The sequence below is a fragment of the Procambarus clarkii genome, chromosome 1 (assembly GCF_040958095.1).
Source record: "Procambarus clarkii isolate CNS0578487 chromosome 1, FALCON_Pclarkii_2.0, whole genome shotgun sequence".
Classification (NCBI taxonomy): Eukaryota; Metazoa; Arthropoda; class Malacostraca; order Decapoda; family Cambaridae; genus Procambarus; species Procambarus clarkii.
Window position 1 is genome coordinate 25073425 of NC_091150.1, and position 18338 is coordinate 25091762.

Genomic DNA, 18338 nt, shown 5'->3' on the forward strand with positions numbered 1-18338 from the left:
ATCCTCAGGCTTGCCTGACTCCACAAATGCTTGCACCTTATCCATCTTGTCCTGTGAGTCTTCCCAAGAGAGAGAGTATACACCTGCGGTCACACAGTTTATCTATTTCAGCAAGGGTGTACAAATCCACTCTTGGACAGGGTGTGGGTGTGTCAGTTCACTCTCCCGGACACAGGCCCCCAATTTATTATAGACTTTGGGTTGGTTGGTGTTGTCGTCGTTGGTCCTTCTCTACGGACAACCCAACACACAACTCGGTAGAGTGCTTACACTTCACTAGGAGATCACACTAGGCGCTTCTGGCTCTTGGAGAGGGGCTCCACGTCACACGTTTAGGGGATGCGGCTCCAACACTCAGCCTCGTTGTCACGTGCACACACCCACTCGAGCCGCTGTGACTCCCCACTCTCTCCTTAGGTGATATGATCTCCTCAATCCCCTTTTGACTTATTAGTATTACCTTTTACCCTGTCCAGAGCAGTGGTTCTTGGTTCTTTCTCTCTCTCTCTCCTTCGTTACTACCTCCTGGGAAGCCTCACTAGGACAAGGGCAAACACCAGCAAATTGTGACACATTTACTGAACAAAGCACATACACGATACATACACACATATAATAATAATGAATCCTATACTCTATAATATCACAATCAGGTTGCACTCCAATACCATCAGAACTCTATTATCAGCTTATCAAGTGGTATCCTATCTCCTGGTTCACCACCTGATACTATTAACCTCCTCAAGTTGGTCAAGCCTACACACTGTTGCACCATCAACAAGATAACATATATATATAGAAAATCAGCATTTGAATGTAATAACATATACCAGTATAAATGTTCATTGATACTTCAGTATAAAAAACTCCTTGACATAAGGATGCCAACAGTCACTCACCTCTCACTGCGTCTTGCACGCTACTGACAACCAAACACTATCAACTCCCTATAAGTAATCCACCAGAACTTCCCCTTCCACCTCTGGAAGTTCACAACCCTAATATCCTTAGGTTCTTCCGGGCTTCACTACCAGGATCCTCTGCAGCTCCTCCAGGCTGCTATCATGAAGTTTCCTTGTGCAACTACGGTGCTTCACCCTTCTGTTAGGTTCTTCCACAGCTCTCTTGGCTGCTACACCACCTCTACAGAAGCACGTGACACTCCTCTTCACTGCTGCTTCTCCTCACAGCTCGAGGTCCTCTGCTCCACTACCTTGGAGTCTCATCAGCTACATCATCTGCTGGCTTCGAAGTTCTCAGCAACTTCTTCCCCAAAGACAAACCTGCAACCCATCGACACTCCAATAAAATGTTCCCCTTTAACACATAAACAAAATAACCACACAATATGCTTGCCTCAAACCTCTATCTGTTCTCTACATACAGTGAGAGTGGACTCCCCCGTTTTGGGCGGGTCCATACTCCACCTCGCCCGGCGGCGGACCTCACTCACTGGGAGGGTCTTCCTCCGTCAAGAGCCAGGCTCCCTCAGTCTTCCGCCAGCGCTCAGAGGGGGCGGACGTCGCTCCGTGTTCCTCCCTCTCCACTCTCTTATTTCAGGCCTTCTGCCTTATTAAAACATGTCTAACTTATAAATAAACATTGCTACTGTCGCTGGGCACACGACCAAACTACAAGCGATCACTATGAACTGGCGCATATCGTGCTTACCACAGATCGGCTGGTCGAGGGCGCTTTCCCTCTGACGGCGTCTGGTCAGGGCGCTCCCACGGCCCACAATAATGCTTCTGGGCGATTTAATATCTGCTCGTCGACCAGGACTTGAGACCACAACGTTCCCAGCTCGATTCCACAGCTGGTACGTCCGCACACTTCTCCTCTCTTCGAGATATATCCCTAGGGGTTCCCTTCTGGCGGGAGCTCAAACGGAGCGCGGCTTCCCCCTGCGATGTCTGGCACTCAAGTGAGGTCAAGGTCCTCCGGAAGCGAGCCTCACGCCTCCAGCAAAATGTCCACATCTCCTAGCCAGTCATTTATCTATTTTCTTCTGCATTGCCCATAATCTTAAATTGTTTAACATATCCAACCAGCCATTTTTCATATGGGTTATCACCTCAAATTTTGTTAGACCTTCTAATCAGGTCAGGCTTGACGAATAACTCTCAAGGAGGGAGACTCGTTTCTCCTGTAGGCTGAGATCATAACACTCCCCTCCCCTTATTTTTGAGAGTTATTCCAGTGGCAAAGCTCGGGATAATACATCCGCCACCACACTGTCTCGTTCTTCAACCAATATACTCTCTTAGGAGTCTACAACTAATTCGTTGCACCCTGCAACATCTGGCTCACAACTCTCCAGAAACACGATCTTCTCATAAACGATTTGACTTCTCTGGCACCTCTTGGCTAGGCTGTCCTTCTTGGACGCCTGCAATCCATTGGTCCACTCTACTTACTGTCTCCACCCTCCGTTTCCTCGTCTTCTTCTCTTCACGTCCAGAGTCAGACATCTACTGTCTGTACCTCCTCTGTCGTCTTCACTCTTCCATCTACCGCCATTATACTTTCGTCTCCTGTCATCATACTTCACTCCCTCGTCTTCACCGACGATCCTCCCTTTTGTCTCCTCATTTATCCGAGACCTCATCCTGTTCGACTTCCATCGAGTCCTCGGCTTTCTACTATTCATCCATGCTTGCATCATCTTCCTCTCCCCACACTTTTTACTTCTATACCACTCCATTTCTTCTCCTTCGACTCTTCTTCGTTCCCTAAAAGTTTCTTCGAGCACTGTACTACACTCAACAGCACTCGACCGTGCATGTCGCTCTACCTCTCCTAGAGTGCTCGTAAGCATCTCTCCACACATACTGTCTCTTCTCCTCTCATTTTCTCGGCTATTACTCTTCTTCACTATCTTTTCTTCACGTTGTCTGTGAAACATGTCAACTCTTGACATCTCAAACAACTTAACTCCACTATCCATATGCCTCTGTGCTCGTGGACAACGTGACGCTCTACTCCCGTCCTCAGTATGTCCACATCCTTCCTCATTCCTACTCAGCACAGTTGCATTCGCCTTCCGACTCTTAATTTCAGCAGTCTGGGCTTTACTCAGGTCAACTCTCTCCACAGTATTCTTCTTCGGCTGGGCCATCTTCACTTTTGACCTCACCGAGACTTCATTTTTCTGGGCTGGACTTTCATCAAACAGCCATGCTATACCTACATCGATATCTTCCACTGGCTGAATCGACACTGTCTCATCTCCTCCAGCGTCTTCCTTGTCGGCCACCTCTGCCTTCATCACTACCGAGACAGGGTACTCAATGGCTTGGCGGTCTCCTGACGCATCTCCTCGGATGTCAGTCAGGTTCACACTCTCAGGTGTCCCACCCGTGCCATGGCCTTCTGGGCACTCCTCTGGCACAGTCTCCGCTATGACTCTTGTCAACACCTTTGTCCCGCACAAGTCATTCCCCAGGATCACTTGGACTCCTGGAATAGGTATGTCGGGGCACACTCCCAACATCACCTCTGCCGACACATATTCCGACCTTAGCTGGACAGCACATACGGGCATGTCACTCTCCGACAATAACCCATATACCCTCATCTTACTCCTGCCAGCTAACCGTCGATCATTCCCAATCAGGCTTCTCGTAATCAAGCTCTGATTGGCTCCGGTATCTCTTAAGATACCAGCTTCTACCTCAGGTTGGCCTCTTATACTGATCCAACCTTTGCTCATGAACGGCCTATACCTCTCGTTCACTAAGTTCGCGCTCTGTGGTTTGTCTTGGAACACATTGATATATTTGTTTCGGGGGTCACACATGGCCAGGGTCACAACTCTCTTGCCCTGCCGACAATCTCGCATCACGTGACCCAATCCGTTACAATTGTAACATCTCATCTGGGAAAAATCTCTCCTATAAGAACCAGAGTGGCTCTGACTTTGTCCACTCGCATGAGAATTCCTCGGGCCAGGTACACTACTTGCACTCTGTGGGGTTCTACTGGACTCTTGATTTCCAGGATAACGATTAGTTTCTTGTTTAGCTCCTCCATCTTCACTTTCAGACGAAGTGCGCGACCTACTCTTCTGAGTTTTAGGGTACTTACTTTTATCTGCCCATTTATCAAAATTTTTCTCATCCCAGACTCTTCTGGGCCTCTCGTAATTTCTTCCTCCCCAGACTCCATTGGATCTGCCATTGCTGCGTCTCACCTCGCTTCTCACTCTGTTTTCCCTTAAGCTCTTGTATGCTTCAGTAATCATATCCGCCCTATCTGCGGCATCTTTCACCTCCTTTATCCCTGCTTCTTGGATCTTGAACTTTGTTTCGGGATGCATCATCTCCAAGAACTTCTCCATGACCATCAGTTGCTTCAGGTCAGCGTAAGATCCAACTCCAGCAGCCTCAATCCACTTCTGGAATCGTCTTTCCAGATCTCTTGCTGTCTCAGCAAACGTACATGCTCCAACTTTGATCATCTCTCTGAAGCGCTTTCTATAAGCTTCTGGGGTTAACTGAAACGAGCGCAATATGCTGCTCTTTACTGTGGCGTAATCCTGGCACTCTTCCAGTGACAATTGGGTGTATGCCTCCCTGGCTGCACCGGTCAATCTTAACTGGACCAGCTGGGCCCATTCCTCCTGTGGCCACTCCTTGATACTGGCTACTTTCTCAAAATGCTCGAAAAAACTCTCTGCCTCTTCGGGAACAAACAAGGGAATGTCCTTCTCCCTAACCCTAACATCTGGTGGGTGTGATACCTGGGTGGTGCTCTCTGGCAACCCATGTTCAATCCTTTGCTCAGCCAAGGTTCTATTCGCTTCTATCTGCATTTGTTTTGTTCTCTCTTTTTCTACTTCCAACCTGGTTTTCTCTTTTTCTACTTCCAGCCTGGTTTTCTCTTTTTCTACTTCCAGCCTGGTTTTCTCTTTTTCTACTTCCAGCCTGGTTTTCTCTTTTTCTTTCTCGGCTTCATTCTTCATCTGGAGTTCCAATTTCATCTTTTCCAGCTGGAACTGTCTCTCCTCACGCTGTTGTTGGATCTGGAGCTCTAACTGGAATCTCTCCAAGCTCCTATTTCGGCTACTCCTGCTACTGCGGCTACTCTTGCTGCTCCTACTCGATCCCTGGGATCTCACGTCATCCTGCCCATCATCCTCCTTTCTACTTTCAGCTCCTTCCTGGGCTCCTTGTTCTGCCGCTTCACTTCTGGCTCTCAACTGCCTCAGGATCTCATCCTTCATCCCAGCTACTTTAGATGCTTTCAACCTGATGCCACATTTTTCTGCTATTTGTTTCAATTGATCCCTCGTGCAACCTTCTAAATCCTCAGGCTTGCCTGACTCCACAAATGCTTGCACCTTATCCATCTTGTCCTGTGAGTCTTCCCAAGAGAGAGAGTATACACCTGCGGTCACACAGTTTATCTATTTCAGCAAGGGTGTACAAATCCACTCTTGGACAGGGTGTGGGTGTGTCAGTTCACTCTCCCGGACACAGGCCCCCAATTTATTATAGACTTTGGGTTGGTTGGTGTTGTCGTCGTTGGTCCTTCTCTACGGACAACCCAACACACAACTCGGTAGAGTGCTTACACTTCACTAGGAGATCACACTAGGCGCTTCTGGCTCTTGGAGAGGGGCTCCACGTCACACGTTTAGGGGATGCGGCTCCAACACTCAGCCTCGTTGTCACGTGCACACACCCACTCGAGCCGCTGTGACTCCCCACTCTCTCCTTAGGTGATATGATCTCCTCAATCCCCTTTTGACTTATTAGTATTACCTTTTACCCTGTCCAGAGCAGTGGTTCTTCGTTCTTTCTCTCTCTCTCTCCTTCGTTACTACCTCCTGGGAAGCCTCACTAGGACAAGGGCAAACACCAGCAAATTGTGACACATTTACTGAACAAAGCACATACACGATACATACACACATATAATAATAATGAATCCTATACTCTATAATATCACAATCAGGTTGCACTCCAATACCATCAGAACTCTATTATCAGCTTATCAAGTGGTATCCTATCTCCTGGTTCACCACCTGATACTATTAACCTCCTCAAGTTGGTCAAGCCTACACACTGTTGCACCATCAACAAGATAACATATATATATAGAAAATCAGCATTTGAATGTAATAACATATACCAGTATAAATGTTCATTGATACTTCAGTATAAAAAACTCCTTGACATAAGGATGCCAACAGTCACTCACCTCTCACTGCGTCTTGCACGCTACTGACAACCAAACACTATCAACTCCCTATAAGTAATCCACCAGAACTTCCCCTTCCACCTCTGGAAGTTCACAACCCTAATATCCTTAGGTTCTTCCGGGCTTCACTACCAGGATCCTCTGCAGCTCCTCCAGGCTGCTATCATGAAGTTTCCTTGTGCAACTACGGTGCTTCACCCTTCTGTTAGGTTCTTCCACAGCTCTCTTGGCTGCTACACCACCTCTACAGAAGCACGTGACACTCCTCTTCACTGCTGCTTCTCCTCACAGCTCGAGGTCCTCTGCTCCACTACCTTGGAGTCTCATCAGCTACATCATCTGCTGGCTTCGAAGTTCTCAGCAACTTCTTCCCCAAAGACAAACCTGCAACCCATCGACACTCCAATAAAATGTTCCCCTTTAACACATAAACAAAATAACCACACAATATGCTTGCCTCAAACCTCTATCTGTTCTCTACATACAGTGAGAGTGGACTCCCCCGTTTTGGGCGGGTCCATACTCCACCTCGCCCGGCGGCGGACCTCACTCACTGGGAGGGTCTTCCTCCGTCAAGAGCCAGGCTCCCTCAGTCTTCCGCCAGCGCTCAGAGGGGGCGGACGTCGCTCCGTGTTCCTCCCTCTCCACTCTCTTATTTCAGGCCTTCTGCCTTATTAAAACATGTCTAACTTATAAATAAACATTGCTACTGTCGCTGGGCACACGACCAAACTACAAGCGATCACTATGAACTGGCGCATATCGTGCTTACCACAGATCGGCTGGTCGAGGGCGCTTTCCCTCTGACGGCGTCTGGTCAGGGCGCTCCCACGGCCCACAATAATGCTTCTGGGCGATTTAATATCTGCTCGTCGACCAGGACTTGAGACCACAACGTTCCCAGCTCGATTCCACAGCTGGTACGTCCGCACACTTCTCCTCTCTTCGAGATATATCCCTAGGGGTTCCCTTCTGGCGGGAGCTCAAACGGAGCGCGGCTTCCCCCTGCGATGTCTGGCACTCAAGTGAGGTCAAGGTCCTCCGGAAGCGAGCCTCACGCCTCCAGCAAAATGTCCACATCTCCTAGCCAGTCATTTATCTATTTTCTTCTGCATTGCCCATAATCTTAAATTGTTTAACATATCCAACCAGCCATTTTTCATATGGGTTATCACCTCAAATTTTGTTAGACCTTCTAATCAGGTCAGGCTTGACGAATAACTCTCAAGGAGGGAGACTCGTTTCTCCTGTAGGCTGAGATCATAACACTCCCCTCCCCTTATTTTTGAGAGTTATTCCAGTGGCAAAGCTCGGGATAATACATCCGCCACCACACTGTCTCGTTCTTCAACCAATATACTCTCTTAGGAGTCTACAACTAATTCGTTGCACCCTGCAACATCTGGCTCACAACTCTCCAGAAACACGATCTTCTCATAAACGATTTGACTTCTCTGGCACCTCTTGGCTAGGCTGTCCTTCTTGGACGCCTGCAATCCATTGGTCCACTCTACTTACTGTCTCCACCCTCCGTTTCCTCGTCTTCTTCTCTTCACGTCCAGAGTCAGACATCTACTGTCTGTACCTCCTCTGTCGTCTTCACTCTTCCATCTACCGCCATTATACTTTCGTCTCCTGTCATCATACTTCACTCCCTCGTCTTCACCGACGATCCTCCCTTTTGTCTCCTCATTTATCCGAGACCTCATCCTGTTCGACTTCCATCGAGTCCTCGGCTTTCTACTATTCATCCATGCTTGCATCATCTTCCTCTCCCCACACTTTTTACTTCTATACCACTCCATTTCTTCTCCTTCGACTCTTCTTCGTTCCCTAAAAGTTTCTTCGAGCACTGTACTACACTCAACAGCACTCGACCGTGCATGTCGCTCTACCTCTCCTAGAGTGCTCGTAAGCATCTCTCCACACATACTGTCTCTTCTCCTCTCATTTTCTCGGCTATTACTCTTCTTCACTATCTTTTCTTCACGTTGTCTGTGAAACATGTCAACTCTTGACATCTCAAACAACTTAACTCCACTATCCATATGCCTCTGTGCTCGTGGACAACGTGACGCTCTACTCCCGTCCTCAGTATGTCCACATCCTTCCTCATTCCTACTCAGCACAGTTGCATTCGCCTTCCGACTCTTAATTTCAGCAGTCTGGGCTTTACTCAGGTCAACTCTCTCCACAGTATTCTTCTTCGGCTGGGCCATCTTCACTTTTGACCTCACCGAGACTTCATTTTTCTGGGCTGGACTTTCATCAAACAGCCATGCTATACCTACATCGATATCTTCCACTGGCTGAATCGACACTGTCTCATCTCCTCCAGCGTCTTCCTTGTCGGCCACCTCTGCCTTCATCACTACCGAGACAGGGTACTCAATGGCTTGGCGGTCTCCTGACGCATCTCCTCGGATGTCAGTCAGGTTCACACTCTCAGGTGTCCCACCCGTGCCATGGCCTTCTGGGCACTCCTCTGGCACAGTCTCCGCTATGACTCTTGTCAACACCTTTGTCCCGCACAAGTCATTCCCCAGGATCACTTGGACTCCTGGAATAGGTATGTCGGGGCACACTCCCAACATCACCTCTGCCGACACATATTCCGACCTTAGCTGGACAGCACATACGGGCATGTCACTCTCCGACAATAACCCATATACCCTCATCTTACTCCTGCCAGCTAACCGTCGATCATTCCCAATCAGGCTTCTCGTAATCAAGCTCTGATTGGCTCCGGTATCTCTTAAGATACCAGCTTCTACCTCAGGTTGGCCTCTTATACTGATCCAACCTTTGCTCATGAACGGCCTATACCTCTCGTTCACTAAGTTCGCGCTCTGTGGTTTGTCTTGGAACACATTGATATATTTGTTTCGGGGGTCACACATGGCCAGGGTCACAACTCTCTTGCCCTGCCGACAATCTCGCATCACGTGACCCAATCCGTTACAATTGTAACATCTCATCTGGGAAAAATCTCTCCTATAAGAACCAGAGTGGCTCTGACTTTGTCCACTCGCATGAGAATTCCTCGGGCCAGGTACACTACTTGCACTCTGTGGGGTTCTACTGGACTCTTGATTTCCAGGATAACGATTAGTTTCTTGTTTAGCTCCTCCATCTTCACTTTCAGACGAAGTGCGCGACCTACTCTTCTGAGTTTTAGGGTACTTACTTTTATCTGCCCATTTATCAAAATTTTTCTCATCCCAGACTCTTCTGGGCCTCTCGTAATTTCTTCCTCCCCAGACTCCATTGGATCTGCCATTGCTGCGTCTCACCTCGCTTCTCACTCTGTTTTCCCTTAAGCTCTTGTATGCTTCAGTAATCATATCCGCCCTATCTGCGGCATCTTTCACCTCCTTTATCCCTGCTTCTTGGATCTTGAACTTTGTTTCGGGATGCATCATCTCCAAGAACTTCTCCATGACCATCAGTTGCTTCAGGTCAGCGTAAGATCCAACTCCAGCAGCCTCAATCCACTTCTGGAATCGTCTTTCCAGATCTCTTGCTGTCTCAGCAAACGTACATGCTCCAACTTTGATCATCTCTCTGAAGCGCTTTCTATAAGCTTCTGGGGTTAACTGAAACGAGCGCAATATGCTGCTCTTTACTGTGGCGTAATCCTGGCACTCTTCCAGTGACAATTGGGTGTATGCCTCCCTGGCTGCACCGGTCAATCTTAACTGGACCAGCTGGGCCCATTCCTCCTGTGGCCACTCCTTGATACTGGCTACTTTCTCAAAATGCTCGAAAAAACTCTCTGCCTCTTCGGGAACAAACAAGGGAATGTCCTTCTCCCTAACCCTAACATCTGGTGGGTGTGATACCTGGGTGGTGCTCTCTGGCAACCCATGTTCAATCCTTTGCTCAGCCAAGGTTCTATTCGCTTCTATCTGCATTTGTTTTGTTCTCTCTTTTTCTACTTCCAACCTGGTTTTCTCTTTTTCTACTTCCAGCCTGGTTTTCTCTTTTTCTACTTCCAGCCTGGTTTTCTCTTTTTCTACTTCCAGCCTGGTTTTCTCTTTTTCTTTCTCGGCTTCATTCTTCATCTGGAGTTCCAATTTCATCTTTTCCAGCTGGAACTGTCTCTCCTCACGCTGTTGTTGGATCTGGAGCTCTAACTGGAATCTCTCCAAGCTCCTATTTCGGCTACTCCTGCTACTGCGGCTACTCTTGCTGCTCCTACTCGATCCCTGGGATCTCACGTCATCCTGCCCATCATCCTCCTTTCTACTTTCAGCTCCTTCCTGGGCTCCTTGTTCTGCCGCTTCACTTCTGGCTCTCAACTGCCTCAGGATCTCATCCTTCATCCCAGCTACTTTAGATGCTTTCAACCTGATGCCACATTTTTCTGCTATTTGTTTCAATTGATCCCTCGTGCAACCTTCTAAATCCTCAGGCTTGCCTGACTCCACAAATGCTTGCACCTTATCCATCTTGTCCTGTGAGTCTTCCCAAGAGAGAGAGTATACACCTGCGGTCACACAGTTTATCTATTTCAGCAAGGGTGTACAAATCCACTCTTGGACAGGGTGTGGGTGTGTCAGTTCACTCTCCCGGACACAGGCCCCCAATTTATTATAGACTTTGGGTTGGTTGGTGTTGTCGTCGTTGGTCCTTCTCTACGGACAACCCAACCCACAACTCGGTAGAGTGCTTACACTTCACTAGGAGATCACACTAGGCGCTTCTGGCTCTTGGAGAGGGGCTCCACGTCACACGTTTAGGGGATGCGGCTCCAACACTCAGCCTCGTTGTCACGTGCACACACCCACTCGAGCCGCTGTGACTCCCCACTCTCTCCTTAGGTGATATGATCTCCTCAATCCCCTTTTGACTTATTAGTATTACCTTTTACCCTGTCCAGAGCAGTGGTTCTTGGTTCTTTCTCTCTCTCTCTCCTTCGTTACTACCTCCTGGGAAGCCTCACTAGGACAAGGGCAAACACCAGCAAATTGTGACACATTTACTGAACAAAGCACATACACGATACATACACACATATAATAATAATGAATCCTATACTCTATAATATCACAATCAGGTTGCACTCCAATACCATCAGAACTCTATTATCAGCTTATCAAGTGGTATCCTATCTCCTGGTTCACCACCTGATACTATTAACCTCCTCAAGTTGGTCAAGCCTACACACTGTTGCACCATCAACAAGATAACATATATATATAGAAAATCAGCATTTGAATGTAATAACATATACCAGTATAAATGTTCATTGATACTTCAGTATAAAAAACTCCTTGACATAAGGATGCCAACAGTCACTCACCTCTCACTGCGTCTTGCACGCTACTGACAACCAAACACTATCAACTCCCTATAAGTAATCCACCAGAACTTCCCCTTCCACCTCTGGAAGTTCACAACCCTAATATCCTTAGGTTCTTCCGGGCTTCACTACCAGGATCCTCTGCAGCTCCTCCAGGCTGCTATCATGAAGTTTCCTTGTGCAACTACGGTGCTTCACCCTTCTGTTAGGTTCTTCCACAGCTCTCTTGGCTGCTACACCACCTCTACAGAAGCACGTGACACTCCTCTTCACTGCTGCTTCTCCTCACAGCTCGAGGTCCTCTGCTCCACTACCTTGGAGTCTCATCAGCTACATCATCTGCTGGCTTCGAAGTTCTCAGCAACTTCTTCCCCAAAGACAAACCTGCAACCCATCGACACTCCAATAAAATGTTCCCCTTTAACACATAAACAAAATAACCACACAATATGCTTGCCTCAAACCTCTATCTGTTCTCTACATACAGTGAGAGTGGACTCCCCCGTTTTGGGCGGGTCCATACTCCACCTCGCCCGGCGGCGGACCTCACTCACTGGGAGGGTCTTCCTCCGTCAAGAGCCAGGCTCCCTCAGTCTTCCGCCAGCGCTCAGAGGGGGCGGACGTCGCTCCGTGTTCCTCCCTCTCCACTCTCTTATTTCAGGCCTTCTGCCTTATTAAAACATGTCTAACTTATAAATAAACATTGCTACTGTCGCTGGGCACACGACCAAACTACAAGCGATCACTATGAACTGGCGCATATCGTGCTTACCACAGATCGGCTGGTCGAGGGCGCTTTCCCTCTGACGGCGTCTGGTCAGGGCGCTCCCACGGCCCACAATAATGCTTCTGGGCGATTTAATATCTGCTCGTCGACCAGGACTTGAGACCACAACGTTCCCAGCTCGATTCCACAGCTGGTACGTCCGCACACTTCTCCTCTCTTCGAGATATATCCCTAGGGGTTCCCTTCTGGCGGGAGCTCAAACGGAGCGCGGCTTCCCCCTGCGATGTCTGGCACTCAAGTGAGGTCAAGGTCCTCCGGAAGCGAGCCTCACGCCTCCAGCAAAATGTCCACATCTCCTAGCCAGTCATTTATCTATTTTCTTCTGCATTGCCCATAATCTTAAATTGTTTAACATATCCAACCAGCCATTTTTCATATGGGTTATCACCTCAAATTTTGTTAGACCTTCTAATCAGGTCAGGCTTGACGAATAACTCTCAAGGAGGGAGACTCGTTTCTCCTGTAGGCTGAGATCATAACACTCCCCTCCCCTTATTTTTGAGAGTTATTCCAGTGGCAAAGCTCGGGATAATACATCCGCCACCACACTGTCTCGTTCTTCAACCAATATACTCTCTTAGGAGTCTACAACTAATTCGTTGCACCCTGCAACATCTGGCTCACAACTCTCCAGAAACACGATCTTCTCATAAACGATTTGACTTCTCTGGCACCTCTTGGCTAGGCTGTCCTTCTTGGACGCCTGCAATCCATTGGTCCACTCTACTTACTGTCTCCACCCTCCGTTTCCTCGTCTTCTTCTCTTCACGTCCAGAGTCAGACATCTACTGTCTGTACCTCCTCTGTCGTCTTCACTCTTCCATCTACCGCCATTATACTTTCGTCTCCTGTCATCATACTTCACTCCCTCGTCTTCACCGACGATCCTCCCTTTTGTCTCCTCATTTATCCGAGACCTCATCCTGTTCGACTTCCATCGAGTCCTCGGCTTTCTACTATTCATCCATGCTTGCATCATCTTCCTCTCCCCACACTTTTTACTTCTATACCACTCCATTTCTTCTCCTTCGACTCTTCTTCGTTCCCTAAAAGTTTCTTCGAGCACTGTACTACACTCAACAGCACTCGACCGTGCATGTCGCTCTACCTCTCCTAGAGTGCTCGTAAGCATCTCTCCACACATACTGTCTCTTCTCCTCTCATTTTCTCGGCTATTACTCTTCTTCACTATCTTTTCTTCACGTTGTCTGTGAAACATGTCAACTCTTGACATCTCAAACAACTTAACTCCACTATCCATATGCCTCTGTGCTCGTGGACAACGTGACGCTCTACTCCCGTCCTCAGTATGTCCACATCCTTCCTCATTCCTACTCAGCACAGTTGCATTCGCCTTCCGACTCTTAATTTCAGCAGTCTGGGCTTTACTCAGGTCAACTCTCTCCACAGTATTCTTCTTCGGCTGGGCCATCTTCACTTTTGACCTCACCGAGACTTCATTTTTCTGGGCTGGACTTTCATCAAACAGCCATGCTATACCTACATCGATATCTTCCACTGGCTGAATCGACACTGTCTCATCTCCTCCAGCGTCTTCCTTGTCGGCCACCTCTGCCTTCATCACTACCGAGACAGGGTACTCAATGGCTTGGCGGTCTCCTGACGCATCTCCTCGGATGTCAGTCAGGTTCACACTCTCAGGTGTCCCACCCGTGCCATGGCCTTCTGGGCACTCCTCTGGCACAGTCTCCGCTATGACTCTTGTCAACACCTTTGTCCCGCACAAGTCATTCCCCAGGATCACTTGGACTCCTGGAATAGGTATGTCGGGGCACACTCCCAACATCACCTCTGCCGACACATATTCCGACCTTAGCTGGACAGCACATACGGGCATGTCACTCTCCGACAATAACCCATATACCCTCATCTTACTCCTGCCAGCTAACCGTCGATCATTCCCAATCAGGCTTCTCGTAATCAAGCTCTGATTGGCTCCGGTATCTCTTAAGATACCAGCTTCTACCTCAGGTTGGCCTCTTATACTGATCCAACCTTTGCTCATGAACGGCCTATACCTCTCGTTCACTAAGTTCGCGCTCTGTGGTTTGTCTTGGAACACATTGATATATTTGTTTCGGGGGTCACACATGGCCAGGGTCACAACTCTCTTGCCCTGCCGACAATCTCGCATCACGTGACCCAATCCGTTACAATTGTAACATCTCATCTGGGAAAAATCTCTCCTATAAGAACCAGAGTGGCTCTGACTTTGTCCACTCGCATGAGAATTCCTCGGGCCAGGTACACTACTTGCACTCTGTGGGGTTCTACTGGACTCTTGATTTCCAGGATAACGATTAGTTTCTTGTTTAGCTCCTCCATCTTCACTTTCAGACGAAGTGCGCGACCTACTCTTCTGAGTTTTAGGGTACTTACTTTTATCTGCCCATTTATCAAAATTTTTCTCATCCCAGACTCTTCTGGGCCTCTCGTAATTTCTTCCTCCCCAGACTCCATTGGATCTGCCATTGCTGCGTCTCACCTCGCTTCTCACTCTGTTTTCCCTTAAGCTCTTGTATGCTTCAGTAATCATATCCGCCCTATCTGCGGCATCTTTCACCTCCTTTATCCCTGCTTCTTGGATCTTGAACTTTGTTTCGGGATGCATCATCTCCAAGAACTTCTCCATGACCATCAGTTGCTTCAGGTCAGCGTAAGATCCAACTCCAGCAGCCTCAATCCACTTCTGGAATCGTCTTTCCAGATCTCTTGCTGTCTCAGCAAACGTACATGCTCCAACTTTGATCATCTCTCTGAAGCGCTTTCTATAAGCTTCTGGGGTTAACTGAAACGAGCGCAATATGCTGCTCTTTACTGTGGCGTAATCCTGGCACTCTTCCAGTGACAATTGGGTGTATGCCTCCCTGGCTGCACCGGTCAATCTTAACTGGACCAGCTGGGCCCATTCCTCCTGTGGCCACTCCTTGATACTGGCTACTTTCTCAAAATGCTCGAAAAAACTCTCTGCCTCTTCGGGAACAAACAAGGGAATGTCCTTCTCCCTAACCCTAACATCTGGTGGGTGTGATACCTGGGTGGTGCTCTCTGGCAACCCATGTTCAATCCTTTGCTCAGCCAAGGTTCTATTCGCTTCTATCTGCATTTGTTTTGTTCTCTCTTTTTCTACTTCCAACCTGGTTTTCTCTTTTTCTACTTCCAGCCTGGTTTTCTCTTTTTCTACTTCCAGCCTGGTTTTCTCTTTTTCTACTTCCAGCCTGGTTTTCTCTTTTTCTTTCTCGGCTTCATTCTTCATCTGGAGTTCCAATTTCATCTTTTCCAGCTGGAACTGTCTCTCCTCACGCTGTTGTTGGATCTGGAGCTCTAACTGGAATCTCTCCAAGCTCCTATTTCGGCTACTCCTGCTACTGCGGCTACTCTTGCTGCTCCTACTCGATCCCTGGGATCTCACGTCATCCTGCCCATCATCCTCCTTTCTACTTTCAGCTCCTTCCTGGGCTCCTTGTTCTGCCGCTTCACTTCTGGCTCTCAACTGCCTCAGGATCTCATCCTTCATCCCAGCTACTTTAGATGCTTTCAACCTGATGCCACATTTTTCTGCTATTTGTTTCAATTGATCCCTCGTGCAACCTTCTAAATCCTCAGGCTTGCCTGACTCCACAAATGCTTGCACCTTATCCATCTTGTCCTGTGAGTCTTCCCAAGAGAGAGAGTATACACCTGCGGTCACACAGTTTATCTATTTCAGCAAGGGTGTACAAATCCACTCTTGGACAGGGTGTGGGTGTGTCAGTTCACTCTCCCGGACACAGGCCCCCAATTTATTATAGACTTTGGGTTGGTTGGTGTTGTCGTCGTTGGTCCTTCTCTACGGACAACCCAACCCACAACTCGGTAGAGTGCTTACACTTCACTAGGAGATCACACTAGGCGCTTCTGGCTCTTGGAGAGGGGCTCCACGTCACACGTTTAGGGGATGCGGCTCCAACACTCAGCCTCGTTGTCACGTGCACACACCCACTCGAGCCGCTGTGACTCCCCACTCTCTCCTTAGGTGATATGATCTCCTCAATCCCCTTTTGACTTATTAGTATTACCTTTTACCCTGTCCAGAGCAGTGGTTCTTGGTTCTTTCTCTCTCTCTCTCCTTCGTTACTACCTCCTGGGAAGCCTCACTAGGACAAGGGCAAACACCAGCAAATTGTGACACATTTACTGAACAAAGCACATACACGATACATACACACATATAATAATAATGAATCCTATACTCTATAATATCACAATCAGGTTGCACTCCAATACCATCAGAACTCTATTATCAGCTTATCAAGTGGTATCCTATCTCCTGGTTCACCACCTGATACTATTAACCTCCTCAAGTTGGTCAAGCCTACACACTGTTGCACCATCAACAAGATAACATATATATATAGAAAATCAGCATTTGAATGTAATAACATATACCAGTATAAATGTTCATTGATACTTCAGTATAAAAAACTCCTTGACATAAGGATGCCAACAGTCACTCACCTCTCACTGCGTCTTGCACGCTACTGACAACCAAACACTATCAACTCCCTATAAGTAATCCACCAGAACTTCCCCTTCCACCTCTGGAAGTTCACAACCCTAATATCCTTAGGTTCTTCCGGGCTTCACTACCAGGATCCTCTGCAGCTCCTCCAGGCTGCTATCATGAAGTTTCCTTGTGCAACTACGGTGCTTCACCCTTCTGTTAGGTTCTTCCACAGCTCTCTTGGCTGCTACACCACCTCTACAGAAGCACGTGACACTCCTCTTCACTGCTGCTTCTCCTCACAGCTCGAGGTCCTCTGCTCCACTACCTTGGAGTCTCATCAGCTACATCATCTGCTGGCTTCGAAGTTCTCAGCAACTTCTTCCCCAAAGACAAACCTGCAACCCATCGACACTCCAATAAAATGTTCCCCTTTAACACATAAACAAAATAACCACACAATATGCTTGCCTCAAACCTCTATCTGTTCTCTACATACAGTGAGAGTGGACTCCCCCGTTTTGGGCGGGTCCATACTCCACCTCGCCCGGCGGCGGACCTCACTCACTGGGAGGGTCTTCCTCCGTCAAGAGCCAGGCTCCCTCAGTCTTCCGCCAGCGCTCAGAGGGGGCGGACGTCGCTCCGTGTTCCTCCCTCTCCACTCTCTTATTTCAGGCCTTCTGCCTTATTAAAACATGTCTAACTTATAAATAAACATTGCTACTGTCGCTGGGCACACGACCAAACTACAAGCGATCACTATGAACTGGCGCATATCGTGCTTACCACAGATCGGCTGGTCGAGGGCGCTTTCCCTCTGACGGCGTCTGGTCAGGGCGCTCCCACGGCCCACAATAATGCTTCTGGGCGATTTAATATCTGCTCGTCGACCAGGACTTGAGACCACAACGTTCCCAGCTCGATTCCACAGCTGGTACGTCCGCACACTTCTCCTCTCTTCGAGATATATCCCTAGGGGTTCCCTTCTGGCGGGAGCTCAAACGGAGCGCGGCTTCCCCCTGCGATGTCTGGCACTCAAGTGAGGTCAAGGTCCTCCGGAAGCGAGCCTCACGCCTCCAGCAAAATGTCCACATCTCCTAGCCAGTCATTTATCTATTTTCTTCTGCATTGCCCATAATCTTAAATTGTTTAACATATCCAACCAGCCATTTTTCATATGGGTTATCACCTCAAATTTTGTTAGACCTTCTAATCAGGTCAGGCTTGACGAATAACTCTCAAGGAGGGAGACTCGTTTCTCCTGTAGGCTGAGATCATAACATATATATATATATATATATATATATATATATATATATATATATATATATATATATGTCGTACCTAGTAGCCAGAACGCACTTCTCACCCTACTATGCAAGGCCCAATTTGCCTAATAAGCCAAGTTTTCATGAATTAATTGTTTTTCGACTACCTAACCTACCTAACCTAACCTAACCTAACGTTTTCGGCTACCTAACCTAACCTAACCTATAAAGATAGGTTAATTTAGGTTAGGTAGGGTTGGTTAGGTTCGG

General features: G+C 48.0%; 3 protein-coding genes across 4 annotated transcripts; all 3 read right to left on the minus strand.

The window, feature by feature from the left end:
• Positions 1-302: 302 nt before the first annotated feature.
• On the minus strand, positions 303-5603 carry LOC138364232 (uncharacterized). Its single transcript, XM_069323604.1, has 2 exons — positions 1672-5603; positions 303-1283 (listed from the first exon to the last, which is right to left on the minus strand). The coding sequence occupies exon 1, from the start codon at positions 5348-5350 to the stop codon at positions 2414-2416; it is 2937 nt and encodes a 978-aa protein (XP_069179705.1). The 5' UTR covers positions 5351-5603; the 3' UTR covers positions 303-1283; positions 1672-2413.
• A 208-nt stretch (positions 5604-5811) lies between these two features.
• On the minus strand, positions 5812-12410 carry LOC138364256 (uncharacterized). 2 transcript variants are annotated; one of them, XR_011228360.1, is made up of 3 exons: positions 12282-12410; positions 6977-11893; positions 5812-6588 (listed from the first exon to the last, which is right to left on the minus strand). XR_011228360.1 is itself a non-coding variant. In XM_069323676.1 (2 exons), the coding sequence occupies exon 2, from the start codon at positions 10653-10655 to the stop codon at positions 7719-7721; it is 2937 nt and encodes a 978-aa protein (XP_069179777.1). In that variant the 5' UTR covers positions 10656-11893; positions 12282-12410; the 3' UTR covers positions 6885-7718. The 2 variants fall into 2 exon arrangements, 1 of the variants encoding a protein (XP_069179777.1); XM_069323676.1 differs by lacking the exon at positions 5812-6588 and having other exon boundaries at positions 6885-11893.
• A 610-nt stretch (positions 12411-13020) lies between these two features.
• LOC138364260 (uncharacterized) lies at positions 13021-17970 on the minus strand. The gene is made up of 2 exons (XM_069323745.1): positions 17587-17970; positions 13021-17198 (listed from the first exon to the last, which is right to left on the minus strand). Exon 2 carries the CDS (start codon positions 15958-15960, stop codon positions 13024-13026), a length of 2937 nt encoding a protein of 978 aa, XP_069179846.1. The 5' UTR covers positions 15961-17198; positions 17587-17970; the 3' UTR covers positions 13021-13023.
• Between the last annotated feature and the right edge of the window lie 368 nt (positions 17971-18338).

Excerpts from the sequence above, each read along its gene's own strand:
- LOC138364260 (XM_069323745.1), bottom strand. The coding sequence starts at position 15,960 with ATGGATAAGGTGCAAGCATTTGTGGAGTCAGGCAAGCCTGAGGATTTA.
- LOC138364256 (XM_069323676.1), bottom strand. The coding sequence starts at position 10,655 with ATGGATAAGGTGCAAGCATTTGTGGAGTCAGGCAAGCCTGAGGATTTA.
- LOC138364232 (XM_069323604.1), bottom strand. The coding sequence starts at position 5,350 with ATGGATAAGGTGCAAGCATTTGTGGAGTCAGGCAAGCCTGAGGATTTA.